The sequence below is a fragment of the Elaeis guineensis genome, chromosome 16, assembly GCF_000442705.2.
Source record: "Elaeis guineensis isolate ETL-2024a chromosome 16, EG11, whole genome shotgun sequence".
NCBI classification, from domain to species: Eukaryota; Viridiplantae; Streptophyta; class Magnoliopsida; order Arecales; family Arecaceae; genus Elaeis; species Elaeis guineensis.
Genome location: NC_026008.2, coordinates 33,316,086 through 33,332,277, shown reverse-complemented (window position 1 = coordinate 33,332,277; position 16,192 = coordinate 33,316,086). Strand labels below are relative to the sequence as shown.

At 36.6% G+C, this 16,192-nt stretch overlaps 1 protein-coding gene across 4 annotated transcripts in view; it reads right to left on the bottom strand.

Moving 5' to 3' along the window:
- LOC105059403 (kinesin-like protein KIN-UB) overlaps nt 1-16,192 on the bottom strand; it is a 38,105-nt gene that overhangs the window by 19,626 nt on the left and 2,287 nt on the right. For all 4 annotated transcript variants that reach the window (XM_010942681.4, XM_010942682.4, XM_010942680.4 and 1 more), the window contains exons 2-9: nt 13,740-13,840; nt 13,386-13,508; nt 11,990-12,175; nt 11,563-11,784; nt 11,287-11,452; nt 6,881-7,030; nt 4,658-4,746; nt 2,738-2,941 (exon numbers count right to left, since the gene is read on the bottom strand). In XM_010942681.4, coding sequence (XP_010940983.1) covers nt 2,738-2,941; nt 4,658-4,746; nt 6,881-7,030; nt 11,287-11,452; nt 11,563-11,784; nt 11,990-12,175; nt 13,386-13,508; nt 13,740-13,840 — 1,241 coding nt within the window. The remainder of the gene's footprint in view (nt 1-2,737; nt 2,942-4,657; nt 4,747-6,880; nt 7,031-11,286; nt 11,453-11,562; nt 11,785-11,989; nt 12,176-13,385; nt 13,509-13,739; nt 13,841-16,192) is intronic.

Below are 16,192 nucleotides of genomic sequence, written 5' to 3'. Positions count from 1 at the left end.
CCTTTTTTTAACCTCATTAATGATTGTTTCCAAGCTCAAGGAGTTTTATATTTCTTTCTCCATTTTAGTTGTCTACCATCAATACTAGTTTGTCCTATCTTACCTAGAATTGAGTTAAGACTCTCACTTTAGCTATAGATCAGGTTAAAGCAGACCTACTATGTTTCAATAAAAAATATTGTATAAGAAAAGTTCTTCCTTTAATCATAAAGAAGAATTGCATTGAGTATAATGCTAGGACTAGGATTCAAACTCTAAAAGAAGGGACTTGAAAGCAGCAAGTAACACTTATGTAGAAATTTAAAATTTTGTATCCTATTCTTCCACCATCAACTTGTACCGTATGTCTACTTGTGAGGGCACAAACATCCAGGAATGTCCCTAGTGAGTGGCCAACAACCTGATTGGAAGACTCACCCATGTGAGGAAGAAACAAAGGGAAGGAATGGCCAACTTGAGGGGAGGTGTTAGATGAGCCAACCAAGTAGAAAATCAAAAAAAATTGATTAATAAAGAAAATATGAGGTCTACAATCTCTAGACTCCATAATTACAATTAAAATAAACAGTGACCAAAAATTTCCATTAACAAAAAAAAAAAGTAAATATGTTGGTGTCAACTTCATAAAAGCAACAAAATTCAGCTGGCAAGAACATACTATGTTCATTACCTCCTCAACAAAAGGGGAAGTTAATAAAATATACTGCACAGCAAATCTGAATAATAGATCAAGTATTTACTAGACATAATAATTGGGTAAAAAGTAAATAACACCCCGCATTTTATCTCGATTTGCAAATACCTCCATGCATCTCCAAGTGTTGTAATGTCAACCCAACATTTTCCAATTTGTTGCAATATCCCCCACTGACTGTTCAATTTGGGATAGAGCTTACCACTGGTGCCTACGTGACAAAAATAGGTTACTTGGAATGCTGAGGTGGATTTGCTAGGTCATTTAGAATAGGATGGAATATGACATAGCCTTAAAAGCGATAAAAAGACCAACCTTAACCCCATCTCTTGTTTCTAAGATGGCCATACAACCGCCACCAATGACCCCCTAGCCACCGCCACTACTGCCCCCGTCCCCCTAGCCACTACCACCCCCACCCCTGCCCTCCTCTCTCTTCATCTTCTTTTCCCTCTCCCTCTCTTTCCTCCTCTTCTCCCTTCATCTTCTCCTCTTTCCAAAACTTGGGTGAAGAAGATGAAGAGCACTACCAAGATCTTTTTGTTCTCTTCTCTCTATAGCCCATTTGCCATGTACTCGTAGACCAAAATCATCTCAAAGCACTCATCAGACCAAGTGATGATGCCAAAGCTTGGATAACATCTCAATCTCAGTGTGGAATTCAGCAAGCCCTTGCTCAGACCTTGGGTTCCCTCTCTTGATAGCAACTTTAGTGCCATCTTATAGTGTCCCCTTGTAGACCTTTCCAAAATCACCCACACCAAGAAGCAAGCTCTCATCAAACTTATTCGTTGCATCCATGATCTCTTGAAACATAAAGACAAGACCAAGGTTTGTAGAAGCCAAAGAGATGCAGCTTGTTGTTCTGCTCTTCTAAGAAGTTGTCGAGAGCTTCCTGATTGTGTGTGAATTTCCATACAAGGGCAATGGTAACCGTAGGTGACTATATGGGGGCTAGTTTTTGATCTGCGAGCCATGAAACAGCAATATCTGAATACCATTAATGCAACAGCAACTACAAATCCCATGACCATTCCAATTATAATTCCTAACTTGTTCGGTTTTGAGGGTGACTGAGGCAAAAGATCTTTAACAGCATAGAGTCCATCCAAGCTTTTGGCATCACTACTAATCTTCATAATCTCCAAACTATTCATGATTGCATGGGTATAGCCAAGGTCTGATCATTGATCAATTCATCAGGAATCAAGACAACTTCGATCCCATTTACAAATGAAACAGAGCCATTTGATGGAATAAAGGCAAGAACCAACAAATTAGAGGTCACATTTACTGAATACACCATCAACTAAGAAGGCATTGAAAGCAAGAGAAAAGAGCAGCGAGATCCAGCTTGATAGTCTCATCTCCTTCATCTCCAACACCTATCGAGATAAGCACCAGACCAAAGATTACAATAGATCGCTCGAAGATCTCAAGCAAGAACAAAAACATCTCAATAGTGCTTGTCATCTTCTTCACCCAAGTTTTTGAAAGAGAGGGAGAAGAGGAGAAGAGACAGAGAGAAAAGGAGAAGAAGACAGAGAGAGAGGGAAAAGAATATGAAGAGAGAGGAGAGGAGGACATGGGTGGGGTCGGCGGCGGTCAAGGGGATGAAGGCAGCAGTGGCGGTGGCTTGGGGATTGCCGGCGGGGGTTGCATGGGGTTAACGTTAGAGCTTGGGTTATTTTGATATTTTCATCCCCTTCAAGTCCATTTCATATTCCACTTCAGCATTCCAAGAAACTCATTTTTGGCACGTAGGCACCAACAGCGAGCTATATCCCAAATTGGGTAGTCAGTGGTGGACATCGCAACAAATTGAAAAATGTAAAGTTGATATTACAGCAATTAGAGATGCAGGGGCGTATTTACAAATCGAGATAAAATGTAGGGTGTTATTTACTTTTTACCCATAATAATTTGAAATTTGAACAAAAACTACTTCAAAATTAACTTCTTTTTTATACTTAAATAATTCAAAATCATTGTCATATGAAAGACTTTGCTTATCAACATAGAATTAAAAAATCAAAGCCAAACCTCTAGAGAATTCATATAGTTTATTTCAGCCTCAGCAATACGACTCTGCGCATCTGCTCTTATTCTCTCAACCTCATCTTCAAAATCTTTCAGCTGCCTTTCATTTGCTGCAATTAACTTGTCTATCTCAATATCAAGCCTCCTGCATAAGCTTTTGTAATCAAATTCCTCCTTTAATTTCACCATGTTCTCCACCTTCATTGCCTATCAGGGAAAATATTCACAAGAAACTGTTTTATTAGTAACTAATATTTAATTGCGGAAGAAATATGAAGATAATCAAAACAAATTTTTCCTGTATTCAGAACTCATAGAGCAGATCATGTTCATAAAAAATAGGTTAGCAAATTGTACTGGGTCCCACATTTTAGTCTGGTTATGTGTTTCATCTATACTATTAACCTTGGCTATGCAATTGATCTAATAAAGTTTGTATTATCTTTATCTGTTCTTTTTCCTATCAGTGTGTTCTTCCACTTTAGTAGGTTGAAAGTTTTTACATTTGGTAATTTCCTATCTATTTTCTGTTTTGTCAGTTTACATGAATAGTAACTGTTTCAAGTTTTAAGAACCTCTTGGTGGGAAGGAAATCCCTCAGGGAACATGGATTAAGTAGCCATTTACCCCTAAATGAGGTTATATTGCTCAACCAGATGAAACTATATTGTAAAAAATTTGTATATGCTCGTGCAGGCAGTGAATGTCTTGCATGCCAATTGGTGGACCCATACATGTTAGCTTCTTGATAAGGTCCTTTAACCCCCAATGAACTAATTTATCTCATCTTCATCTTAAATTACAATGTTGGATGTGCTATGACATGATAATGCATATAGTATAACTTGGATATGGGGGAGACAGTGTTTCTTGATGCCTCTCACCATTATATTAAACTTCACATTTTAAATTTTTTGAATAAATCACATTCTTCAGCCTCTAAGTGTCTCAACCCTTCTCTCAATGCTTTTTCAGTTGTTACAGGACCAAACTTACCAACAACCATGAAAAACATACCACATCAAGTAGCGCTCTTATCAGCTAGTTTTGTTTCTTGCAGTTTCTGTCCTTCTTAGGTCACTCCCACATTATTCATGGCTGGCAACATTTTGTACTATATGATTCCCACAGCCCTAATTGTCATTGTCAGTTTTTGTATGACATATGCAACTACGGTATAGCATAAAGGCAAGTGAAGCTAAAATTTTGAGAATATTTGAAAACCCCCTTCTAACATTGTCAAACATTAGGAATCTAACATCGTCGTGCTACAATTTTACATTTTCACATTGAGTCATGGATTTTATGCAAAACCTCTCCTAATATTGTCAAACATGAGGAATCTTTTATTAATTCTTATTTATAGGTGAAATTTATACAAGAGCCTTTAGTGGGAAAAAATGAAACTAAGGCTCAAAACAAAGATGAAGCAGCACATACAAACAAGAGAGTTTTGAGTTATATAATAGAATATACAGCCATTTCATCAACCCAACTCTCAGTCTAAGCAACAAGGATGGATGTGAAAATGTGCTCTAGGGATAATAGGAATATATCAAATACTGATGATCAGAATGCCATTCCAAAAATGTAACACAAAAACCATATTCTACATTGATAACTCTATTTATTTTAGTAATGAATTTCCTAAAAAAAATGATAACAGATGGGAATAAATAGAAACGATGTAAAAAAATGATCTAAACTGAAACTTCTTCACTGTAACATAGAATAAGCATCACATTACAAAAGTTTAGAACATTATCAAGTTCTTGTTAATTTTTCATCTTGACAAATATATGGTATAAAATAGATGATTTAGCATGTACTGAAATACAAAAATTTCAACCACAGGCATGATAATAATAAAAGTTAAAGAGAACTTAACAACAAAGCAATGACAGTGCAATATAAGAACCATACTCTTTGTCCAAACATTACAGTACTTGCAGTCTCTCCTCGATGGCGTGGAGATGGGCCAATTGTCACAACCAATGAAGTTCTTGCAGTGCCTGTTAAATTTTTACAATTGTGAAAAGAACTACTTTGGAGTTATTTTAACTTAATCTGCAAGCCTAAATTTTTTTACATATGGTCAGTTTTATTTATCAAAATAAGCATCGATCAAATTTCAAAATGCTTTGTAACTAGCTCTCAATCAAGTATTGAAAAAAAGAACTTGCCACGAAGACTATCTCCAACTGCAGATGCAGACAGTGATATAAACAATTGACTGATGCAGTATAAAAACTATTAATGCCCCTTTGATGTCCTTGTACTGTTTATTTAGTGTTGATTAGATCACAAGCAATAAGGTATTTTTTGACAGGAGAGACTACATAATAATGCCAAATTTTGACACTTCAAGCTGACCTAAGAACTCAATTTTAGAAGTGTCATGGACTGCCATGTCAGACCTTCTAGAACTCCCAAAACCTGAAGTCTCCAAATAACACAAGACAAACTTATTGCAGAATTTAGGCAAAAATAGAATGTAACTCTTTTCTCCATCATGTGGTTCCATGAGCAAGTTGACAAGCCCATCAAGCATATATCATGAGAAATTTTAGGGCAGACTGAATGCTGCACATATCAATCCTTTTTCCAACTTTATTTTCAGGTTAGTAATATTATTGACATTATCTCCTCAAGCATGCCCAAATTTCGCACTAGATCCAATTTAGAGCACAAAAACCACTATTATTTCCTTCAAATCAAGTTTTGATGAGTATTTCCACCTTTTGAAGCCCTCATAAAATACAAAACCAACTATATACATTCCATCCAACAAAGTAATAGCATTGTAATTACAGCTTGAAATTAGACCCATTAAGCCAAAATAAGTCATGATCCCTTTCTATACAGCAGTTCTAGGCTCTGATACTATGAATTTGAGTGTTGGAGTACATGCTCTGAAACAAATATAACTTTGCAAAGAACTCTTCCTCTATTTATCAGAATAAACATAGAGGGGTGTGAGTGCCTTTTTTTAAATTATTCATATGTTTATGGTAAAAGATACTTTCTGCACACAGATTTTTCAAAAAAAATGAAAGAATAAATGAACACAACAAACATATAGGTAGTGCAAGACATGCATACATATCTGGTTGTGTTTGTAAATGCATAAATGTGTGCATCAACATATACGTACATACGAAGGATTCATATCACAAAGATCAGTACTATATCAATGGCTAGCCACTACGGTGTGATCCTTGATATGGGGGAGGTGCGCCTCAGTATGCCCCAGTCTAAATGAGCCAAAAAAAACAAAAAAACTAAGGAAAAAAGGTATACCGAGTAATTCTAGGTCAGTACACCTTGATACACTGCAATACAGGCCCAGTTCGCAAAAACCAGCACATTCCAGAGTCCCCATACCAGTCCCTGGACAGTATGTACAGGGGGTTTTTCAATCTTTTGTAGAAACCCACATGCACATGCACATAGTCATATACACAGATGTATATCTATGTGTGTATGTGTATGTACATACATACATTTATGTGTGTGTGTGCATGCGTGCATCTATTTATATAGAAATGTTCATAGATGTATCGATTTATGCATATACATTGTATATAAGTATGTACCAATGTTTACACATACAGGTGTACAGGCATATGTAAGGATGCTGTGCATATATATGCATGCAACCAAAAAGCTTCAGCATGTCTGCGTGGATCAAACTCAGAAGGCTACAAATTTTAGCGTTCATCTATGAGCAGGTAAGCTAAGTAATTCTATAAGTAGATGATATAGTACAATAAGAAACTATACCAGATTATGACTTCCAGAAACAGGAGAAGCATTCAATAGAAAATCATAGCCATAGATGGTGGATGAAAATGTAAGTCTATGACTAGGGTACACAAAAATATATTCTCAGCAATATAGGACAGTAAGGGCGTCATATTTTTTGGTGACAAAAGAACACCAAGTTGTCTTGCTTAGGTTTTGAAAAATCATCTATTTTATAAATCTTCACATTTGGCTTGTTATTTGAAAAAGGATATAAATGGTGTAAAGCTGTAAATAAATATAGGTTACTAAGACTAATATGCACATAAGCTGTGAAAACAACCAACCATCTAAGCTTTAGAAGCTTTGACCAACACAGCTCAAAATGCTCCAATATCTCACCTCCAAATGAATCTCTAAGCAATCTTGTCAGCTTTGAATCACGAAAGGGAACATGTGGACTATTTTCAGCAAGTGAATTAATGCATTTTCCTAAGGCACTCAGGGACAGATTAATCGATTTTGCTTCTTCCAGAGAATGTCCCTCACTTCCTGACAACAACAACAACTTTCAAAAATAAAAAAAATGTACAACCCAAAATATGATTGAGAATATGCGATGGCAATTCAGAAAGGAACGGTTAACTAGTATTGTTTCTAGAAGCACTCACATAACTACTTGATAAGTTAAATATGTTCATACAGTGGAAATGAATATACTTTAAGACTTCAGTATCTCCAATACAACAAATGTGCCATAAAATTAAAAGGATCAGAACGGATACACATATTTGAAATAATTGCAGCAAGCACTATAGACAAATTGACTGGATGACCATTAGTGACAGATTATTATATATCAGAAGGGAAAAATGTTCTAATAAACCATAAATAAATACATGCAGTCAACAAGTATTCTATGAAGGTCCATGGGTAGCTACAGAGTAATAAGTAGGTAGATGAAAGAAACTTAAAATTTGTCAGGCCTAAAAGGATAAGTTCACTTCAGATTAGAAGTCAAAGATGCAAACAATGATTTATGCAATTATCTTGATTCACTTCATGTCATGACAAAGGATGTGATATTGGCTTTGGTACTAATTCTAAAACATGGAATAATTTCAATGTTATCAAGGTCTGCAATCTCAGTACTGGGTATTGTAATGGTACGTTACCAATTTGATATGGTATAGATCAGTATGGTACGGTATGCACTCCATACTAAGACGACTCTCAAGCTAGGCCCTTCAAGTCATATGAGAATGAATTTCATATGCAAAAAAGGTATAGCAAGAGGCTTGTCTGAAAAGTACCATCGGTAAGTAGATGAGACAACACCCCCATCGCCCCATCATGGATCTTTTGAAAAATTGATTAATCGGAGGAGAATAAAGAGAGTCCCGTTCTACATATCAATACCGACAACAATGAAAATTTTTAGTAAGAGAAAAATCCGTCGACTTTAGGAATCGTTTCGAAAAATATCACATTTTTTAGAAAAACATAAGCTTTTGATCAAGTGTTGGAAGGGGTTCCCATCTCAGAGTGTGAAAGCACTTGGGAGAAGGGAATTGACAACACAACAAAAGCTGCCCCCTCTTTGGTTTGGTTTCTTACTTTTGTCAAGGCACCACCTAAAACCGAGTGGTACTGCTTGGTACATAGTCTGGTACACCTCGATACATCTCGAGACACCTCAGTACAAGTTGGAACAGGGCCTGTATCTACCTCAATACTATTTTTGTACTGGTTCCGACCCATTAAGATGCGGTGTGCCTGGAACTAGGCAGTACAGCAGTCCATGAATGTTATATTATAGTTACAGAAAATGGGCATCAAAGACAACAAATAAAGAATAATAATTAATAATATACCAAAGATACAATAAAACAACAATATGCGATGAATATTATTTCCCTTGTTTGTGGTTAGCATGGTTTGCAATATCAGTTTCAGTACCCATAGTAGTACCATGATGGTACAGTGCCAGTATAGGTCGGTTCGTAGTGTCAACACTTGGTATGCACCCATACTAAGTATCAGTTTCCTACCAGCATGGTATAGTATGGCAAACCATGGTAGCTAGTGTAAGATGAAAATAAAGAGCACCTCTCCTAATGAACACTTTAAGGAGGTCTAAATGCGGCCTCCCTATCACCATTTTTGAACCACCACAATAACTGAAGCCTCCACCATAAAACTAGATGTGGTTATGCTAGCAATCATACAAAGCCTGCATGGAGTTATCATGGCCATGCTCTCTTGACATTATATTTTTCAACATCAATGCAATTCTCATACTCCATGTCTATAGTACTATTATATCTGGTGATTGTGTTTTTATTCCATGTTCAGCATCAATGTTCGATGAAAGATTCTAGCCCATTTCGCTACTTAAAAGATCTTGAGGCTGCATTTTCTTCTCAAGGATAAGTTGCCGTGGTTAAAATTTTTTACTAGTCATGTTTAGTTACTACATATACGCAATTGATACATCGATGGAGTTTAATATGAAGGTTCATCCCACAAATAGGATCACATAGCCGTGTCTATTTGGCATTTCTCTACAAAAGATTCTAAGTCAATCTGTCAATGCTCCTTGATTTGTAGAATGTAGATATTATACGCCCTTCCTGATTTCATCAAGGGACCTTCACTGACTCTCTTCTTCTTTGACAAACCCTCACTCAACACTGCTTTGGCAGATATTAGTTCTATTAGTCCCAGCACTAGCTTCTGCATCTTCCTAGAAGATAACCTCATCTTCTAGAAAAGTAGTAAGCAGAATGCCTCAGCTCTACTCTAGCATTAGCTCTCCCCAATCTCTGATGCCTCATAAAACCAAGACTGGCTTTAGCATCTTCTCTATCACTTAGGTGTTAAGCACTTGACTACCCCCTCTAGTTTGATAAATGGAGTAAGTGGTAACATATATTGCCAGCAAGATGATCTTTCACAAGTGGAGAAAGCATACAAAAGCTGATGACCACTTCTTTTAAGTCCTCTCACCATGCAATCTCTCCGTATATAAATTAATGGGCAAACTGCAAAATTCTTTATGATGGTGAGTAGCTTGCTGATCTCCATTCCATCACAACCTATGGAAGGAGCCTAGACATAATATTGTACCTTAGTGTAACATCAGTTAACTTGTGATTATCTACACACTATATAACTATGCAAAATCTGTAAAATTGTAGAAAAGCAGATAATGGAATAAAGACAAAAATTACAGTAACCAAAATTTCAAGAACAACTGGATATGAAAAGGAACAACAATAGATTAAATTTTCTTGTACAGGCAATGATGGAATGTTTTTGCAAAAAGACAAATACATGTATGAGGTTTTAACAACTTGGATGAAGGATAATAAGATACCAAAAGCAACAATTTACATGAAATAAGGAATTTCCTTGCAAAAATATGCATTAAGGAAGAAACAAATAATAATTGGTAAGTCAAATTGTTGAATATATGAATGATAGCAAAGTAATAAGAGTTGGAAGCAACTGTGGCAAGACTGCTGATTTTCAATAACTGAATCCTGATTCAAGGTTGTAATGTGCCAGTACCTACTAAACCAATTCTTGAGGAGAAACATTCTGGGTAAGCCAATGATATAACATTTAAGTGATGAGGCAAGTCCAAGGTAAAATGTCAAACTGTCTTATGTAGAACAAAAAAGAAGCTTAAGGACTCTGGCTTCAACAATATGAATTTTCCATTGTTTCTCAAGAATAAGTCAAGCAATAACCATATAAGCATGTTGGGCATAGGTAAATCCTCATCAAGCATTGGATCAAACCATGCATGCAATATGGCAAAGCTAGCAATAAATTACTTGCATGCAAGGTTTGCTAAACCGTGCCGCACCGACTGGTTCAAGGCATATTGAACCAAATCGGTCGGGGGCCATCCACCGAGCACGATTGGATTCTCCCTCCCCACCAGGTGCTACATTTTGGATTCCTACTAGGCACGATTCGAGATAGTTCGATATTGGAGAATGCCACTAACCCCCCCCCCCTTCTTTGCAACTGCCTCCCAAAGTGTTTGGTCCCTCTCTCTCTCTCACACACACACATGGGTTAGGTTTAGGGTTTTCTAGCCCTCACCCTCCCTCCCTCCCTCCCTCTCTCTCTCTCATGCACGACGTTTAGGGGTGGGGTTTCTAGCTCTCCCCCTCCCTCCCTCTCCCACTCTCCCTCTCTTTCTCTATCTCTCTCTTCCTTTATCTTTTTCTCCCCCTTCCCCTCCCTCTCCTCCTCTCCTTGTGTCGCTATGCCCTGAAACGACATGGTACAGACTTGTACCATGCCGAACCAGTCGCTGGCCAGTATGCCTTCCAGTACTGGTTCGACAAACAATGCTTGCATGTTTTTTTCCGGATCACAACCTAGAATTTGCACCTAGCATCGCAAATGATAATCAGTAATTTTCCTTCAGTGGCTAAACCATGGATGAGGAGAATAAAATTTGGTCATGTGGTTCAAGTAGAGTTCAAATGGTTGAGGAAGTGACCTATCAGTTTAGGTGATTTGCATGTGGATTGCCATGACTTACCCACTGATAAATGTAGTGACAAAGACCTGCTAACAGGTCAGTTTAGATATAAGTCAAGCCTGTACATCTTAATGCATACTGCAAACCCAGCCTTGGCCACCTTACATAAAATGAATGCATTTATACACAAATATAGTTAGACATATGATACCTGAATATCTATGAATAGAAAGAAGAAACAATTGAAAACAGAAAAGAAAATTAGCCATCAATGACTTTTATCTGCAGAGCATATCTTATATACCCGATTTATCTATTCGCTCTGATCCTGCTAGATCAACAACAACAAGCTTGCTTTTCCTAACAATAGGTGGCCTAAGAGAGGAGAGAAGTGGGGAGGCATTGCCATTCTCTCTAGGTAAACTTGGCTCAGCATCATGCCTTCCCTTAATTGACCTCTTAACATGTACCTGAACCAAAAGAAAGAAAGATGTAGTATTATTCTACTTGAACAAAGAGGATCCAAATTCAATGCAACAATCATAAATAGGAGATTGTAAACAAAAAATTGATAAGTTACCATAAGAATAGCATGGCTTCGAGATGACTCTGTATTCAACTTTGTGTTTGCAGCGAAGCGGTGAGCTTCCCCTCGTCTTAGGAGTTCTACAAAGTTCCTCTGATCTCTTATCTCTACAATGGTGGCCCCAGGTAGTGAAACATCTCCTGTCTTTGGATCTTCTACAATGGCAATGTTATCATTTCCAGGAACAAGAAGGTCCTGAATGGTTTCCATATATAGCTGGACAAATCCATAAAGAAAGCACGCATTAGCTTGCAGCAAAAAATAAAAATAAAAATAAAAAAATACAGAACACATTCAACTTTAGCAGTCTTAGGAAACAAGAATGAAATTTCCATTGATATTGTAATACAAAAAAATTTAATTTCTTGAGAAAAGTAGAGTAAGTATTAGATGATAGTATATTGTTATAATGGCCTGGAACCTGCAAGTAGGATACAGATATGGAATCTGTATCAGGAGATGTATCTGCAAGAATATCCTCCATTGCACGGACCATAATTCCCCGGGCAGCATTGTCTTCCTCTCCTAGCCTTCCAAGAGTGAAAGTCTTCCCGGTACCAGTTTGTCCATAAGCCATAACAGTACCATTATATCCCTCCAGAACACTCTACACAAAGAAACGAGGCTTCATCACAAGCTGCAACAAATGAAAATCCCTAGGAAAGTAATGAGAGGAAAACTAACTTGAGAAGGAAGCAACACCAATCTAACATGGACCAAAATCACATAACCAAGGAAGAATAAGAAGCTTAATGTAGGAGCACTCAACATAAAAATACAGAAAGTGAACACAAAGAATCAGTCAGACCTATGATCAGGAGGAGATCTGATAAGCAATTTGACATGTGATCCATCATTCTCCACAGACAAATCTTGGTTTCCAACAAAGAACTTGTAAACGATTATTTTGCCCTTGACAAAAGGGATTATGAAAACTATGTTTCATGCAAAGCAAGTGGTCTTCGACTCTCAGCTCTATTGGATGAAGAGAGTAACATGGTTGCATTGTCCCTTTCAAGACAACAAGCAAATAAACAAAGAATTATATGAGTTCCATTTGCATGTCTTTTGCAAGTCTACAAAACAAGAGACTCAGGAATGCTTGACAGGTCACTAATCAAAATAGGAAGTTAGATGTAATAATTTAAGGTAGAGAATGAAATAAATGGTGTGGTGCTTGAATGAGCCATAGTGCTTCAAGATTAGATTGATAAAATTAGAGAAGATGTTCCCATAAGCCTAACACCCTAAAAGGGATGAGAAGAAACAATAACACCATTGGATGCGGTTTCTTAAATTTGTAAGTCCCATCAAACACTAGGAAACAATATCAAGAAGCTATAGTTACAGTTAATTGTTTCCATGAGACAAGTCCAGGTAAGTTTATTCATAAAATCCTAGGATTTTAGGAGACAGTTTAACAGAGAGAATTTGATGAAGATAATGGCATTGATTAAGATATCCTATTTGTGGGAGGAGGGATTTGGCTTTGCCTGTGAGAAATTGCTGTTAGAATATATGATGTTAAAAGGAGGTTTCCTGGGGTTCATAAAGGTACTTAAAAAGACATCAGAAATAATTTTATTTCTTACAATAAGAAATTTACATGTTAAATAAATAAAACAAGCATGTGTACAACAAGTTTGAAATGAAAAAGAAAAAAGGCAGCAAGCTCCTCCATAGTCAACTTAGAATCAGAAAATGAACCACCATAAGTCACATCCATAAAGCTTCTACTAGAATAACATGATTCACCTTTAGCAATCATAGAACCAAAAAGACAAAAATCAAGCATGAGGTATTTTTCTCATATGTACCTCAACGACTGGTTTAGCAACAACTTCATAAACACGTTTTTGTGAGGCAAATTCTGTAAGCACCTCATCAAACTCATAGGTCTCTGAGTCCCAATTATTTTTGCGGAGCTTTAACCTTTTAAGCTGCAGGATAGTAAATACAAAATAAATTGCAAGAATCCAGCACCAAGATTCCACACAAAAGTAGCCATAGTAACTTGAAAGAATCAACTAGCATTGCTTGTACTTCTGTTCATTATCTTAAGAATCAGATTGGGTTTTGTCCAATCTTTTCCTCAAGAAAAAAAGAAAAAGAAATTATCAACTAGCCTTTAATATGGACAAGTGAAATAAAACAAAGGAAGAAGTCAAAACCTCTGGTAGCAATTCAACACAATCTGCAAAATCAGCATCTGCCACCAACTCCTCCGCATTTCGAGGCCTAAGTCTAACAGCCACTCGAACTCTTCCAGGAACTGCACGGAATGTTAAAAAACAAATAATTCGTTGTCAATAAGAAATCCAGAAAGAAAGATTAAAAATATCTGCGGTGAAAGATACAACAGTATGATTACAGCTGCATAAACTCAAGATTTTTTTCAATCAATCGATTTGTTTATTAAGGATCATGAGACAAACTAAGATGCACGTGGCAAAAGTCAGCCCTGTAAATAAGTGAGCTCATTCATGGTGACAGAAATGTCAACCAACTACAGAAATTCTAATGGGTAATCAATGTCATGCAAGGCATACCCCACATTCAAGAAAAGCAAAAACAGCTCATGCAAGAAACTGAGGACATATAGTTGGCATGCTGTGTCCATTGGTGTGCTTTGTCACATAACTACCATAGCTTAAGTCAGCAGCATGTTAGAGAGCACAGGAATAAGTATTAGACCTGGTAGATTGGACATAATCCACTAGAGTGATTTATTTATATACCAAACATTTTTACTGTCATATGAACTAGATAGCATACAAGAACTTACCCAAACATATACCCTTTGGCAGCATATGAAGCCTAGATATCAGAAACTTCAGTGACCATAATATTAACCATGGTACATAAACATATTGTTATTGACTCATTGCAATTGGTGAAGAGTAAAAATGATGCAGTCTATGGAAGAGTTGCCAATCCAAATTTAGAAGTTTCACATCACAAATTATACTTGCCAATCCATAGACTATGAAGTCTATTAGAGAGTCAATAGTTTCTTATTTTGTATAAATTTTAACAAAAAAAAAAGTAACATAATTATAAAATAAATCAGTGGAGAACACAAAATAAATAGCAAAATAAAAGATAGTATATTGCAAGAATAATTGTAAGCAAACATAATCATGCAAATCTCATACTCCTTAGAAATAGAATCTATTTTTGTGCTATTACTCCCCAGTTGATTTACAAAATTTTGTCGAGCCAAAGAACTTAACTAGGGATTTACACAAGCTAATGGATTAAAGTAGAATAACATGGATTTCACAATCAAAAGTTCAAATAAGATTCAGAGACCTTGTATATGAAAAGGATTCAAATGGAAATAGTCACCAGAAGAATCAGTACATAATTTTATTCACATGTGGCAATCATACAGAGTAGCATAAGAGGTAATTCAGAGGCCATAAGCAACAAATGCAAGGAAGATATTGGATCCAAAAGAACCATCGTGGAGCCGTAAAGTGCAAGAATAAGGAATAAAGTATAGTGTATGGTGCATATGCCACGGATGCGCTGGCAAGGTCTTCTGCAACAAGTCAATACTCCGCACATACAGGATAGGAAAGAACGGATGTTTGTGAAATTACAGGCAAATCATGGTAAGGTATGCTATTTTCTTCAAATATGGCTAGAATATGAACAATTTAGCTACAATGTACTAGTGCATAAATATATTTCGAATTAAAACTGCAGTTTAACTAATCTATAGGAATCTAGGATGATAATCATCCTACCTGCCTGCATTAGTTGATATTCCATTGCATACCTAGAATCAGCATTTTACTTTTACCGGGTGGTACAAGCCATACCATATCAGCCTAGTATAGTATGAGGGCTCAATATGTCCCCATGCAGACACATGGTACGAGTGTTGTGCCAACTCCCACAAATCATATCATCACTATAGGGACATATCATACTTGTATTATACATACTGTCAAGATTGCTTGAACTTATTGTAGTGGTTAAACCATAGGAAATATATATGCTATAGAATATCTCAGTTTCTAGTCAATGGTCCAATGCGAAAGGATAACTTTTTATTATCAACAGTGTAAAATTTCAACCTGAGTACATCCATTTCAGCTGAAAAAGATCAACTCAGCTGGGAGCAAGCCAAAACCATCCCACAGCTTTTGGTTTTTGCCAGCTTAGGTTAAAGTTGATGAGTTTTGACAGTTTAGGTGGAAACTAACCAACTTTGATGAATTTGACTAGCTGTAAAAGGGGTCACACAGGAATTCACTCTTTTCCTCCTTATCTCTCATTTTCTATAGACTTTCCGGGATTGTGCTCTGGTGGGCCTGCTTTCTATCTCAAAACTTGCTAGTTTTTAGTGGATTCAAGTATTTTGAGCCTGGTTTTGGGGATTTAAGTGTTGGATTCATGAGAACAACCCTGCTACATTACTTCCAGCCAAATTTAATTTACCAAAATTGTCTGATTTTGATAAACTATTTGCCGATCCATGAGTACAACCACAGTAACTTTAATTGCTTGACTTGCATTTTCATGCTTTTTTATGTGTTTGTATCTTGGATCTAGCAATACATTGCCAGAGGTTCTTGTTAGAACATGACTTCACAAAACTTTGTTATATTAATAA